General features: G+C 40.4%; 1 protein-coding gene across 2 annotated transcripts in view; it reads left to right on the forward strand.

The window, feature by feature from the left end:
• ppm1ba (protein phosphatase, Mg2+/Mn2+ dependent, 1Ba) overlaps positions 1–13,916 on the forward strand; it is a 109,691-nt gene that overhangs the window by 51,915 nt on the left and 43,860 nt on the right. For both annotated transcript variants that reach the window (XM_051919636.1, XM_028820966.2), the window contains exon 3: positions 7,781–8,641. In XM_051919636.1, the coding sequence (XP_051775596.1) occupies positions 7,796–8,641 (846 nt within the window). In that variant the 5' untranslated portion in view covers positions 7,781–7,795. The remainder of the gene's footprint in view (positions 1–7,780; positions 8,642–13,916) is intronic.

Consider the following 13,916-nt stretch of genomic DNA (forward strand, 5'->3'; position numbering starts at 1 on the left):
TGCCAGTGAACCTGCTATAGTGAAAACACCAATTTCAAGCAACTTATGGGGAAAAAAATGCTTGCTTTGTTTTTCATATTACTTACTTCTATGTTGTTTTCATTTCATTTATTTTTACCATTCCTGTCCTAGATAATTCTTTGTGTAAATCAATAAAACTATGATAATTTTGCTTAGGAATATAGTCAGGATGTTGGTTGCTAAGCTGAGATTCCAGTTGAGACTTTTTAGGCTTTTGTTTGCCCAATGAAGCCTCCCACATTTGCACAGTGCTGATTGACTTTATAATTACTGGGTGAAACGATCAGAGAATCTGTCAGCAAACATTTGTTTGTGTTGAAACCTGTCAGATCTAACAGTTGTGTGAGGCATTTAGAAGAGACATTCATTTCTGGAATTGCAGAGAATCTACTGTAACACGAGGGGTTTGGTTTCCTTGGTCAGCAGCCCTAATTGAAAGTAAGCTGGCAAGATGGTGTCGTTCCAGACATGCCAGTGTCTACAGATGGTGTTGTCAAATTGTGTGGCAGTTCTGATTCATGTGCAAATCTGCCTGTTATTTCCCTAAAAGAACATTGAGTTCTGCCGCTTTTATTGGTTTGAGCTTGGAATACCGAGCATGTGCGCAATGAGTGTTATTCAGAGAATGAGTCTGGCCTAGCGTACAAGCGGAGAGCAACATCACAGTCCAGTAGGACTAACACAGGCCTATCATCTGTAACTTGAACTGAGAAAAGCATTTTTTTTTTTTTTTTGGTTATGGCTTTGTAGTTTTGTGTTTAGACCCATTTTTGATGAAGTGCTTCTTTTTTTTTAGTCTGAAACCAGGTACTGGACACCATTAACCCATCTTAATTAACTCAAAATAAAGATTCCAGGGCTTACTGCTCTAAAATGCTCCCTTTATTTGATGTTTATTCAAAACGTTTTCCTTAACTCGCTCTCTTTCATGAGTGAATTCTGCTATTTGCCACCCCAGGTTAGCCAATGACCATACTGGATACTCTTTTGATAGTGTGGCCATTTTGCAGAGAAATGCTTACTTACAAATCAGTTATGGTACAAAAAGATTGGCAGAATTTTTTCTTCAATTTTCCAAATCAGTAAGTGCAGTTAGCATATGATTGGTCCTACTCTGTGATTTAGAGACTTGATGAAGTAATTATCAGCTCATTTCAGTTTTTATAATGTACTTTGCATTGACAAGTTCAGATTGCTGTATACTTTTGACAGAATATCCTGCCTTATGTAATTTGCAGTAGGATAGGGCAACATTCAACACCAGGCACATTCCAGCAATAAATGGGGTGAAACACCCAATCCATCCTTCCTCCTACAGTAATCCCTCATTATATCGCGCTTCGCCTTTCGCGGCTTCACTCTATCGCGGATTTTATATGTAAACATATTTAAATATATATCGCGGATTTTTTGCTGGTTCGCGGATTTCTGCGGACAATGGGTCTTTTAATTTCTGGTACATGCTTCCTCAGTTGGTTTGCCCAGTTGATTTCATACAAGGGACGCTATTGGCAGATGGCTGAGAAGCTACCCACCTTACTTTTTTCTCTCTCTCTCTGACATTCTCTGCTCCTGACGGAGGGGCTGTGAGCAGGGGGGCTGTTCGCAGACCTAGACGATATGGACGCTTGTCTAAAAATGCTGAAAGATTACCTTCACATTGCTCCCTTCTGTGCAGGTGCTTCGTGAAGCGACATGCTGCACGGTGCTTCGCACACTTAAAAGCTCGAAGGGCACGTATTGATTTTTGATTGTTTGTTTTTTCTCTCTCTCTCTCTCTCTCTCTCTCTCTCTCTCTCTCTCTCTCTCTCTCTCTCTCTCTCTCTCTCTCTCTCTCTCTCTCTCTCTCTCTCTCTCTCTCTCTCTCTCTCTCTCTCTCTCTCTCTCTCTCTCTCTCTCTCTCTCTCTCTCTCTCTCTCTCTCTCTCTCTCTCTCTCTCTCTCTCTGACATTCTCTGCTCCTGACGGAGGGGGTGTGAGCTGCTGCCTTCATTGCAACTGCTTTATATGGCGGTGCTTCGCATACTTAAAAGCCAGACAGCCCTATTGATTGGTTTGCTTTTCTCTCTCTCTCTCTGACATTCTCTGCTCCTGATGCGCACTTCTTTGAAGAGGAAGATATGTTTGCATTCTTTTAATTGTGATACGGAACTGTCATCTCTGTCTTGTCATGGAGCACAGTTTAAACTTTTGAAAAAGAGACAAATGTTTGTTTGCAGTGTTTGAATAACGTTCCTGTCTCTCTACAACCTCCTGTGTTTCTGTGCAAATCTGTGACCCAAGCATGACAATATAAAAATAACCATATAAACATATGGTTTCTACTTCGCGGATTTTCACCTTTCGCGGGGGGTTCTGGAATGCAACCCCCACGATAGAGGAGGGATTACTGTAAATTCTTAGAGGAAGAACATAACCGAAAATGCAGTAAAACACACACATGCTAGGTATAGAAATCTTACCTGAGGATGCCAAGCAAATAAATTAAGTTGCACAAAACACCATTAATTTTGTCCATAAAATACACAAATATGAATAGTTTTGACAAAGACTGTCCATTTCCATATCTTTGTGAATATTTAAGTCGTCTAACTAGTTTGCATTTTTCCCAAGGCTAAAACATCCCTGAAATATCTGAGACTCAACACAGTCCGGCTGGTTGTAAAATTATCAAGAGAAAGACGTAGTAAGTTAAACTTTTAAATAAAAGATCCTCCACACTAATAATTTGTGTTTAGAACATATCCAGTAATTCTTTAATTTTGTATAAATACTTTCTGTCTGGGAAAAAATCAATTTTGTTTGTGAATTCATATCCTGATAGTTGAGCAGCCATACCCCAAATCTCCTGAAAAATGAAACAAACTGGTTTGGTCTCATCATTTAACACAGTCAGTGCGGTGTTCATCTGCTCCTACTAATGTGATTAAAATAGGATGCATGTCAGGGAATCCCTATTCTCCTCTTTGCCACTAACTGTTATAATACTCAGTAATAACGTCTCTATTGTTGAAACCTTGATCAGATTCAGCTTTTATAGGTTCTTGGATACAACACCTCCAGCTTGAGTAAATTTGGTCCCATTCCACCATTAAAGAAATATGTATTTGGTATGTAGCTGGTCAGATATGGAGTGACTGGTACTGGGATTTCTAAATGGTTTTATCCCAAACCTGTCTACTACTTTGTGTTCAGATAAAGATGAAGTTATCTCTTCATACATATCTTGAAATCTAAATTACTAGTGTTTTGCTGCAACTACCATTTATTTATTTAAATATAATTTAAATATGTAAACATTTATCTGTTGTACAGTACTTTTCACTACACTGGTTTGAAGGAGTGTGTTCGTTTACAGGAAGAAAAATATTCCTTAAAAGATTTTTTGAAAGCCTCTAGTGAGAAGTAAAGCACCTTTTATTGGTTAACTAAAAAGATTACAATATGCAAGCTTTCAAGGCAACTCAGGCCCCTAACACGGTACAACACCCTAGTACTGAAAGCCCCTAGTTACCCTTGACAAAGTACCTTACGTTTTTCCCATTGAATGGCCTCCCTTCTTATCGAACTGGTAATTTTTTTAATCTATATTTTAAAAGAACCATCTCTAGCAAGACAACCCCACCACCAGTAGTTATCCAGACATTGGCTTTCTTTTTTCCATACTCAACTGGGTTAATGAATAATGTCTTAAACAGGCTGTAAAATATTATTTTCAATTTGTTCCATGCAACCACAGCTCTGTCATACTTAAATTCTTGGTAATTCCTACACTGCAAATCTAAAAACAGTGTTACAAATACTCATTTTAAACCAGGCATTTTGCATCTACTGTTTAAAGATAGATCAACTACAGTCCAGGTTTTAGTTTTATCAAACTGTATATAACAGCAGCATTTACATAAAAGAAAAATGGATGGTGTAATGGAAAGCTTTTTCTTGTAATTTAATATTTATCATTGCTGTTGCTGCCTACATAAAGATTGGGTTACAGTACATTTTTTTTCTTTGTTAGAACACCTGTATAACCAAGGCTCCATTCAAGATCACATGTATTTATGACAGACACCCTGTTTTATGTTGGTTTGCTGCCAAGATGAGGACTGGGGGGAAAAAGTCTGTGGCCCATATTTAAGCATCTCAGAATTATTCTTGAGAATTGCAGTAAAAGTCGACCTGCCTCGGATAAAAATGTGTTCTGCCCTCGAGTAGAACGTAAAGTATCTATGAAGCATTCTAGTCCCAGTTCCAGCGAGGAGTAGGAGAAAACAATAATAAGAATATTCAAAGTAGTAGAAGAATAATAATACAAGAGCAACTTGATTAATCTGTCTGTGTGTCTGAGGCTCTGATTGGGGCACTCGAGAGACTGAGCGAGGAGTCTGAGTGTCTGGGCTTGCAAGTGTCCTGATAAAAACCAAGATCCAAGCCTTTAGTGACTTCTTGGGCACTGCCCCATCAGCAGTGTGTCTGTCTGCAGAGAGAGTGTCCACCTTATCGAGAAGTTTACTTGCCTTGGCAGTGACATTCATGTCTCTGGTGACTCTTCCTGTGAAGTCAGTAGACGGATTGGGAGAGCATGGGGGGGTCATGAGGTCGCTGGAAAGGGGTGTGTGGCGCTCCAGATATCTATGAAAAAGGACGAAGGTCCAAGTCTTTACAGTCCTGGTGCTTCGTGTCTTACTATATGGTTACGAGACATGGACACTATCCAGTGACCTGAGACGAAGACTGGACAACTTTGGTACTGTCTCTCCGGAAAATCCTTGGGTACCGCTGGTTTGTCTTTGTGTCAAATGAGTGGTTGCTCATGGAGTCCTGAATGAGGCACATTACCTGCATTGTGAGGGAGCGTCAGTTATGGCACTACACCCATGTGGCGCATTTCCCTGAGGGTGATCCGGCTCATAAGATCCTTATTGTTGGAGACCAGGCCAAGGGGTCACCCATGTAATACCTGGCTGCGGCAGATTAAGGGTCATTTCCGGAGGGTAGGACTGGACCACGTGTCTGCCTTGGGGGTTGCCAACCGGGATCCCGAGCTGTTTCGACGTGTAGTAGGTGAGGCAACACACTGTACCAGTGCATGCTCCCCAACTTGACTTGTCTGTCTGTCCGATTTCCGCAATGTAGTGAAAGCATTAAAACTGCTAAGGAACCAAATTTTTCTGTGATGAAAAGCAGAAATATGATCAGGACAGAGAAAAATCAAATGTGTAAAATAATAAAATAGTTCATTGTTTTAGATAACCAGCAATTTTCTATGGAAGAATAATGTCTGGAATGATATAATTTAATTAATCTTGGATGCACAATGTACTCTCCCAAGCAGACCGTGCCTTGAGTGGGGTTTAAATACATCTTTACGGAGACACGAGGGGGGAAAAAAACAGAAAAGCACTGTGGATAACTATTTTGTCACAGGTTGTGCACTGTGATGATGTTACGGATGTGTCTTGAAAGACCTGAATAGCTAGGAGAGAAAGTTCATAAGAAATGCAACTTTGCTGATGACCTTTCTATTTGCTATTGGAATGTAGAAGTATATCTTTAAGAGGAAGACTCTCTCTAAAAACAGCCGCGACTTAATACGTACAGTAATCCCTCATCTATCGCGGGGGTTGCGTTCCAGAGCCACCCGCGAAATAAGAAAATCTGCGAAGTAGAAACCATATGTTTATATGGTTATTTTTATATTGTCATGCTTGGGTCACAGATTTGTGCAGAAACACAGGAGGTTGTAGAGAGACAGGAACGTTATTCAAACACTGCAAACAAACATTTGTCTCTTTTTCAAAAGTTTAAACTGTGCTCCATGACAAGACAGAGATGACAGTTCTGTCTCACAATTAAAAGAATGCAGACATATCTTCCTCTTCAAAGGAAACAGAGAGGAAAGCAAACAAATCAATAGGGCTGTTTGGCTTAAGTATGCGAAGCACCGCCGCACAAAGCAGTTGAAGGCGGCAGCTCACACCCCCTCCATCAGGAGCAGAGAGAGAGAGAGAGACAGAGTTTGTTTTTCAGTCAAAAATCAATACGTGCCCTTTGAGCTTTTAAGTATGCGAAGCACCGTGCAGCATACTTAAAAGCTGCACAAAGAAGGTAGCAATGTGAAGATAATCTTTCAGCATTTTTAGACGAGCATCTGTATCGTCTAGGTGTGCGAACAGCCCCCCTGCTCACACCCCCTACGTCAGGATCACAGATAGTCAGCGCAAGAGAGAGAGAGAAAGAAAAGTAAGTTGGGTAGCTTCTCAGCCATCTGCCAATAGCGTCCCTTGTATGAAATCAACTGGGCAAACCAACTGAGGAAGCATGTACCAGAAATTAAAAGACCCATTGTCCGCAGAAATCCGCGAACCAGCAAAAAATCTGCGATATATACAGTAATCCCTCCTCCATCGCGGGGGTTGCGTTCCAGAGCCACCTGCGAAATAAGAAAATCCGCGAAGTAGAAACCATATGTTTATATGGTTATTTTTATATTGTCATGCTTGGGTCACAGATTTGCGCAGAAACACAGGAGGTTGTAGAGAGACAGGAACGTTATTCAAACACTGCAAACAAACATTTGTCTCTTTTTCAAAAGTTTAAACTGTGCTCCATGACAAGACAGAGATGACAGTTCCGTCTCACAATTAAAAGAATGCAAACATATTTTCCTCTTCAAAGGAGTGCCCGTCAGGAGCAGAGTCTGTCAGAAAGACAGAGACTAAAGCAAACAAATCAATAGGGCTGTTTGCTTTTAAGTATGCGAAGCACCGCGGCACAAAGCTGTTGAAGGCGGCAGCTCACACCCCCTCCGTCAGGAGCAGAGAAATAGAGAGAGAGAGAGAGAGAGCCAGAGTAAAACAAAGTCAAAAATCAATACGTGCCCTTTGAGCTTTTAAGTATGCGAAGCACCGTGCAGCATGTCCTTCAGGAAGCAGCTGCACACAGAAGGTAGAAACGTCCGTATTGTCTAGGTGTGCGAACAGCCCCTCTGCTCACACCCCCCTACGTCAGCGCAAGAGAGAGAGAGAGAGAAAGTAAGCTGGGTAGCTTCTCAGCCATCTGCCAATAGCGTCCCTTGTATGAAATCAACTGGGCAAACCAACTGAGGAAGCATGTACCAGAAATTAAAAGTCCCATTGTCCGCAGAAACCCGCGAAGCAGCGAAAAATCCGCGATATATATTTAAATATGCTTACAAATAAAATCCGCGATGGAGTGAAGCCGCGAAAGGCGAAGCGCGATATAGCGAGGGATCGCTGTATTTAAATATGCTTACATATAAAATCCGCGATAGAGTGAAGCCGCGAAAGGCGAAGCGCGATATAGCGAGGGATCACTGTATACAGAAATATACAATATTATTTTTATGTGATGCCAGTAATCTTTTATTCTTTTTTTTTTTTTTTTTTTTTTTTAAATATATAAATTCTTCTTTAAATATTTTCAACATCCCGGCATTTTCCTACTCGGAAACGCTTGATAAATATGTTCCTTGGTCCCTAGAGTGGTTTTCAAAACAGTATGTAGTTGTCACATGGCTATATATCATGGCAGATCATAACAGACAGACATTATTAGTCTTTGTTTATTATCTAATGTGTACCACTTATGAAGCATAAGTTAATTTTACCCTAATATAATTTCTGTACTTGAATAGGATGTTCCCAACTGCTATGGAATTTATATGCAGTGGTTTTTACCAATTAGCATTTTGTATGAGTTGCTTTTTAACTGACCTCTGTTGCTGTCTCTCTTCACTGCAGGTGCTGAATCGAGTCATGGGGGCATTTCTGGACAAGCCAAAGACTGAAAAACATAATGCACACGGCGAGGGCAATGGTCTCCGCTTTGGGCTGAGCAGTATGCAAGGATGGAGGGTTGAAATGGAAGATGCCCACACAGCTGTGGTGGGCATACCTCATGGCCTCGATGATTGGTCCTTTTTTGCAGTATATGATGGGCATGCAGGATCCAGAGTGGCTAATTACTGCTCCAAGCACCTGCTGGAGCACATCACCAATAATGAAGACTTCAGGGGTGCAGAGAAACCTGGATCATCTGTGGAGCCCACAGTAGAAAGTGTCAAGAGTGGTATCAGAACTGGCTTTTTAAAAATTGATGAGTACATGCGCAACTTCTCTGATCTGCGCAATGGCATGGACCGCAGTGGCTCAACAGCAGTGGCAGTTCTTCTGTCACCTGAGCATATGTACTTTATTAATTGTGGAGACTCCAGAGCAGTGTTGTACCGCAATGCACAAGTCTGCTTCTCCACACAGGACCACAAACCCTGCAATCCACGTGAGAAAGAGCGCATCCAGAATGCAGGGGGCAGTGTAATGATTCAGCGAGTTAATGGCTCATTAGCAGTCTCCCGTGCCCTTGGGGACTATGACTATAAATGTGTAGATGGTAAGGGTCCCACCGAACAGCTAGTTTCTCCAGAGCCTGAGGTTTATGAGATTCTGAGGGCTGAGGAGGATGAGTTTGTGGTACTGGCATGTGACGGGATCTGGGATGTCATGAGCAATGAGGAGCTCTGTGAGTTTGTCAAGTCTAGGTTGGAAGTGACAGACGACCTGGAGAAAGTATGCGACTCAGTTGTTGATACCTGCCTGCATAAGGTGAGTGATCAGTGCAAAAAACTGGGGCAGGGTGTGGGGTAAGGTGGTTGTTTTACATCTCTTTGCATTTTACTTAAGAATAAAATCTGATAACTATTGAGCTATCTAGTTTCATATTATGGAAGTGATTGAATTGTGATCACTGCCTAAATAGAGGTCAAAGCAAACCCATTTAAAACTACTATTTATTAGAAAACTTTTACTACATGCAAGAAAAAACAATGCTATAGACTTCAGATCAGTTGTCATGAAAAAAACTTTGTTTTGTGGCTGAATGGTTGGAACAGCTGAAATGTAAGGAATTGGGGATTTATGTCTGCACAAAGGCAGGGAATATTTTTTTTTATACATAAAACATAATTGACTAACAGTTTGCTGTAGTGTTGATGATGTGCTGTATTTCCGACTCCTGCCATTCAGTAGAAAGTTTGCTTGAACCAATATATGAATTAGTTTGGATCAGAACTTGGCACTTCATACTTTAGCTATTTGTGTTGGAATTTTATCAGATGACTAGTTATCACACATCCCAATTAGGAAATATGCTTCATTCTCTTGCTTTTAATCCTAATTGGATGTTCGTATTAGTATTATATGTTATTTCAATAAATGTTATGTTGTTGCATTCATAGAAGCCATCTCTGGAGGGGCAAAAGGGGCAGCTGCCCTGCAATATAAATCTCTAAGCAATTGTAGAGAAAAATTTCAATGTTAAAAGTTAATTTGAAATCCATACCAACTGCCACTGTGTCCACATATTGCTACAGGCTACTAAGGCTTTGTTTTGACTGATTACATTTATTTTGACACTGGCTCGTATCCACTATAACTGTACTAATATATCTGTATCGGCAAAATTCATAAAAATTAATTTGTCAAATAGATGTGACCTAATGGGTAACCATGAGCACCAGCTGCATGCAGATTGAAAATTGTTTACAGTCCAGGATGTACATGAATTTGTCCGTTCACGAAGGCAAGTGGTCAGAGATGCTTTGAATGGAATCATCAGTGTCGTATCTGCATATAGAAATTTGTGGACAGGAGAGAGGAACCACTTAGTAAGGCTGTCTTAGAAAAATACACAATTTCAGAAAAATGAGAAATTGGGATTTATTGTCAGGCTTCCTTTCATCTTTGCATTTCACAGTTCTCCAAAAAAGGTTGAATCTTTGTCACATAACTGAAAAAGAAATTACTTTTTAACAGTAGTACAGGGTGTGCCAAAAGGAAGTACCAGATTTCAAATGTTTATTGTACAAAAACGCTACAAGATAAAATAAATTTCATTACAACACAAGAATGGGTATACAAAATAGATTTTTTTTCACTGTTTTAAAAATGATGGCTTCAAGGTGGTGGCCATCATTAGCGATACACTCTTCGAGACGATTTCTGAACACTTGCATGACTCGTTCTGCCATTTTAAGGGCATTAGCAGTGATTTCGTGGCGAATAGCATCCTTGAGGGCTTCAAGGTTTTGAGGTCAGTGTGTGTGTATACCTTCAACTTGAGATAGCAAAAGAAGAAGAAATCGCACGGATCGAGATCAGGTAAACGTGAAGGCAACCTGATATTGCTGCACAGGGAGTTCAATTTGCATGGATCTCCACACCACATCAGCTGTTGCTCCATCCTGTTCAAATCAGGCATCCACTACATCCATTTCTTCCAGATGGCGCTGCAAAAAGTTCTCAAGTGACGGTGACCGCTGCTTCACCCTCCTCAAAAAAAGTAAATAAGGGTCTTCGATGCCAAATTCTGTAATGCCGCACCACACTGTAACATGCTCACTGTGCAGGGGTCTCTGATGAAGTTCACGAGGGTTGATTTCAGCCCAATAGCAAAACCATTCAAATGGAAATGTGCCTCATTGCTGCACATGACGATGGCATCTCAATGAACGGTTTGCAGAATATTCACGCACAACTCTCTATGGCTCTCCCAGTCTCTCTCAGTGAGTTCCTGCACTTACCATCATTTTATATAGAAAAGCCAGGAGTTCTAATCCTGTTGCTATGTAGATCATTTAATTTTATTTTGTGTTTGTCATGCTATGGCAGTGTAAAGATCATTGTTGTATCCAAGCAGAAATTACAACTTTACATACAGAAGCTCAAGGCAAAAAGGAAAATATAAATGTTATAACAAACAACAACCCCAAAATCACACACACAAACCTCTGGCTTGAATAAGGGAGCTGTTGTGGTCAATCACAGGCTTGTAGGAGGGAGTAAGATGAGGTCTGGTGTGTCTGCTCAGTTGTATTGCAGATTTACATTTAAAGAAACTGACATTAAAGTAATGCAAGTCCAGCTTGTTGTGCCCAGAAATCGAACAAGCTAAGTGAGGTTTGTTCATTCTAATGTCCCTCTGTTTAAGGCAACATCAGTCTAATGTCCGAATGATTTACTCATTATTATATTAGTACAGAGTGAATCATGTCTGCTCTTGAGTTAAGTTACATTGTTAAAGTTTTCATCTCTCTAGGCAGTAACATCGACAAATTCAAGTCATTATTTTGGTCACGGGATTCACATCCATCCATCTATCCATTTTCCAACCCACTGAATCCGAACACAGGGTCACGGGAGTCTGCTGGAGCCAATCCCAGCCAACACAGGGCACAAGGCAGGAACCAATCCCAGGCAGGGTGCCAACCCACCGCAAACGGGATTCACATTTTAGTTGTAATTGTAATATGCTTACTCAACTGTTTCCAGTCCCCATCCTGCCTTTTCCACTCCATTTGCTGGTATAAGGTGAAAACCATCCAGCATTAAAATAGCACCTGAAATAAAAAGTTTAAGCAGGTTCACTGCAAAAAAAAAAAAAAACAAACCAAAAACTCGCTATGACATTTAAAAGTTCAACTGAACATTCCACAAACCGTTTACAGAGGCGGGCAGTTCTGAGTACTCTGAACCTGACTTTTATCCTTGTTTTGTATTCTTTCCAAACTTCGCCTGAGATAAGGTGCAACAGGCAGTGGTGATCACAGTGCTGCCAGCTGAGTGCAGGAACATTTAAAATGAGCCTCTTTACGTTCTCTGAGACTTGTACTTTTTCTAATGTTACAAACATAGGTAGCTGTAAGATTTTTCTGATCATCTTCGCTCACCCCATGACAGCTTTTCAATATCCAAACTTGTCCAAAAGGCATTTGATATGAGTCAACCATTCCAGGTCTTTGTCTGTGGTGACAGCAGCATATCTACAATTTTAAAATTTATTTAAGATTAATAGTAACAAGCCATAGCTCATAATGTTTTGCCCCTAAAGTTTATGACAAAACATTGCTCAATGGGTTGTGTTTATTCTAGTTAGTTTTCAGTGACTAATTGCCTTTTTTTTCCTACTGTTGCTGTCTTGCTCGTCTTTCTGGTTACTCTCAGCAGCACAGATCTGCAGCGGTTTAGTTAGTGATGGTTACTCAGTGCAAGTCGTGTTTGATTCCAGTTGGTTTACAATGAGGACCTGTTTTAAAAGAACTCATTCTTTGTAAGCTGTTTTGTCTTGGTAGAGTAATATATTGCTCTACTTTGTATTATTAAGATGTAGCCTCTGTAAGAATGCCTTAAATCTCACAGACTTACCACTGTTTATAAGGTATTATAGTACAGTGGACCCTTGACTTAACAAACTCAATTCGTTTGCGAGGGCTGGTTGTAACTCAAGTTGGTTGTAAGTCAATACTATTTTTCCCATAAGAAATAATGGAAATACCCATAATGCGTTCCGAACCTCCCACAGCAACACTTACGTAACCTTTTCATAATAAAAAAGGGTTGTATAATGTGCATAATTTACCAAAACACCAATAATTTTTCTAATGTTCTAACCAAAAACTGCCTAGCCTACCAGAAACAACAATTTCATACTGTACTCACCATTTAATTTGACATCTTTGGGCTGCAGGAAGGGAGGAGGAGGAGAATGAAATGGAAGGTGGTTATTGTTTGGAAGGAGCCTCCTTATACAAATCTTTTCTTTGTAAAATTGTCAAGATGGTGGATTTCGACATGCTGTACATATTAGCGAGATCGGTCACATGAACGCCACTCTCATATTTCCACACAATTTCCTTCTTCGTTTCGATTGTGATCGCTTACTTTACCTTTGTTACCTTCTCTTCCTTCCTTAGCAGTTATCGAAATAAATTATATAAATCACCGCACTGATCGAAATTACGTCTACAAGCACATGTATCTGGGCTCCAACTGACGCTTACGAACGCTCTCGGCTGTTTGTTTACAATCGCGCAAGTGGATACACGTGAGCGCATTCAGGTCGTAACGCAAGACGTTGGTCGTAAATCAAAACAAAAATTTTGGTCGTAAATCAAGTTGTTCGCATGTCAGGCCGGTCGTATATGAAGGGTCGACTGTATATAACTTCTCCCCAACTTTCCTTCAACATCTATAACTTCAGGCAATTAGGTGTAGTAAAAGACAATCAGGAGTTAAGTTACACATAAAATAATGTATTATCGATAATATTCATAAATGATAATATGCAAAGTACATTTGAATATTGGCAACCATACAACCTGATTAAATGGTGCTGTGTAGTTTCAGGCGGCACACGGACTTGTTAGTTACTTAATGTCTCTAGTTAAGGCATCATTGGTGGTCAGCTTTCAGCCACATGTCTGTTCAATATGGCTGCCGAGCTGTGCTCTCCATTGTGTTGTCCTTTCAGTTCATCAGTTTGGTAAGAGATGCTTCTTCATCATCAGATGTTAGTAAGAGAGAGGGTGAGGTTAACCAAGCAAATATTTTAGATGTTCTGTCCAGCCCCTACAGCCAATAGGGCGGCATGGTACTTAAAGGCTTCTGATACAAGCCAATTCCAAACAGCCATACTTCAGACCAATGGGGAAATAGAACATCTTTACACCTGCCACCCCCCGAAACCATATGTTAAGGTAAAGCTTAGCAGTTAGGCAGCCTGGCTTTCTTGCAGGGGTTAAAAGACTTTAGTAGACAAACACTTGCTAAACTGGTTTAAGGCACGTCCCATTCCCACGCCCACCCAAACTCTGTCATAAAAATTCAAAGAGACCCATTCCTGGTAGGGGGAAGGGGTTCTTAAACCATCAAATTGCTGTTATTATCTATAATGTAACACTAATATTTCATTGCTTTGCCTAAGTTACAAATAAAGACATATAAAATATTTATCAACTTGTATGCAAAATTTCACATCAAAACATAAGCTTCTGTTGATAGGCTGCTGCTGGCTGAATGCTGCCTTGGAGTGCAGTTGGTATTT

Source organism: Erpetoichthys calabaricus, chromosome 15 (assembly GCF_900747795.2).
Source record: "Erpetoichthys calabaricus chromosome 15, fErpCal1.3, whole genome shotgun sequence".
Taxonomy (NCBI): domain Eukaryota; kingdom Metazoa; phylum Chordata; class Cladistia; order Polypteriformes; family Polypteridae; genus Erpetoichthys; species Erpetoichthys calabaricus.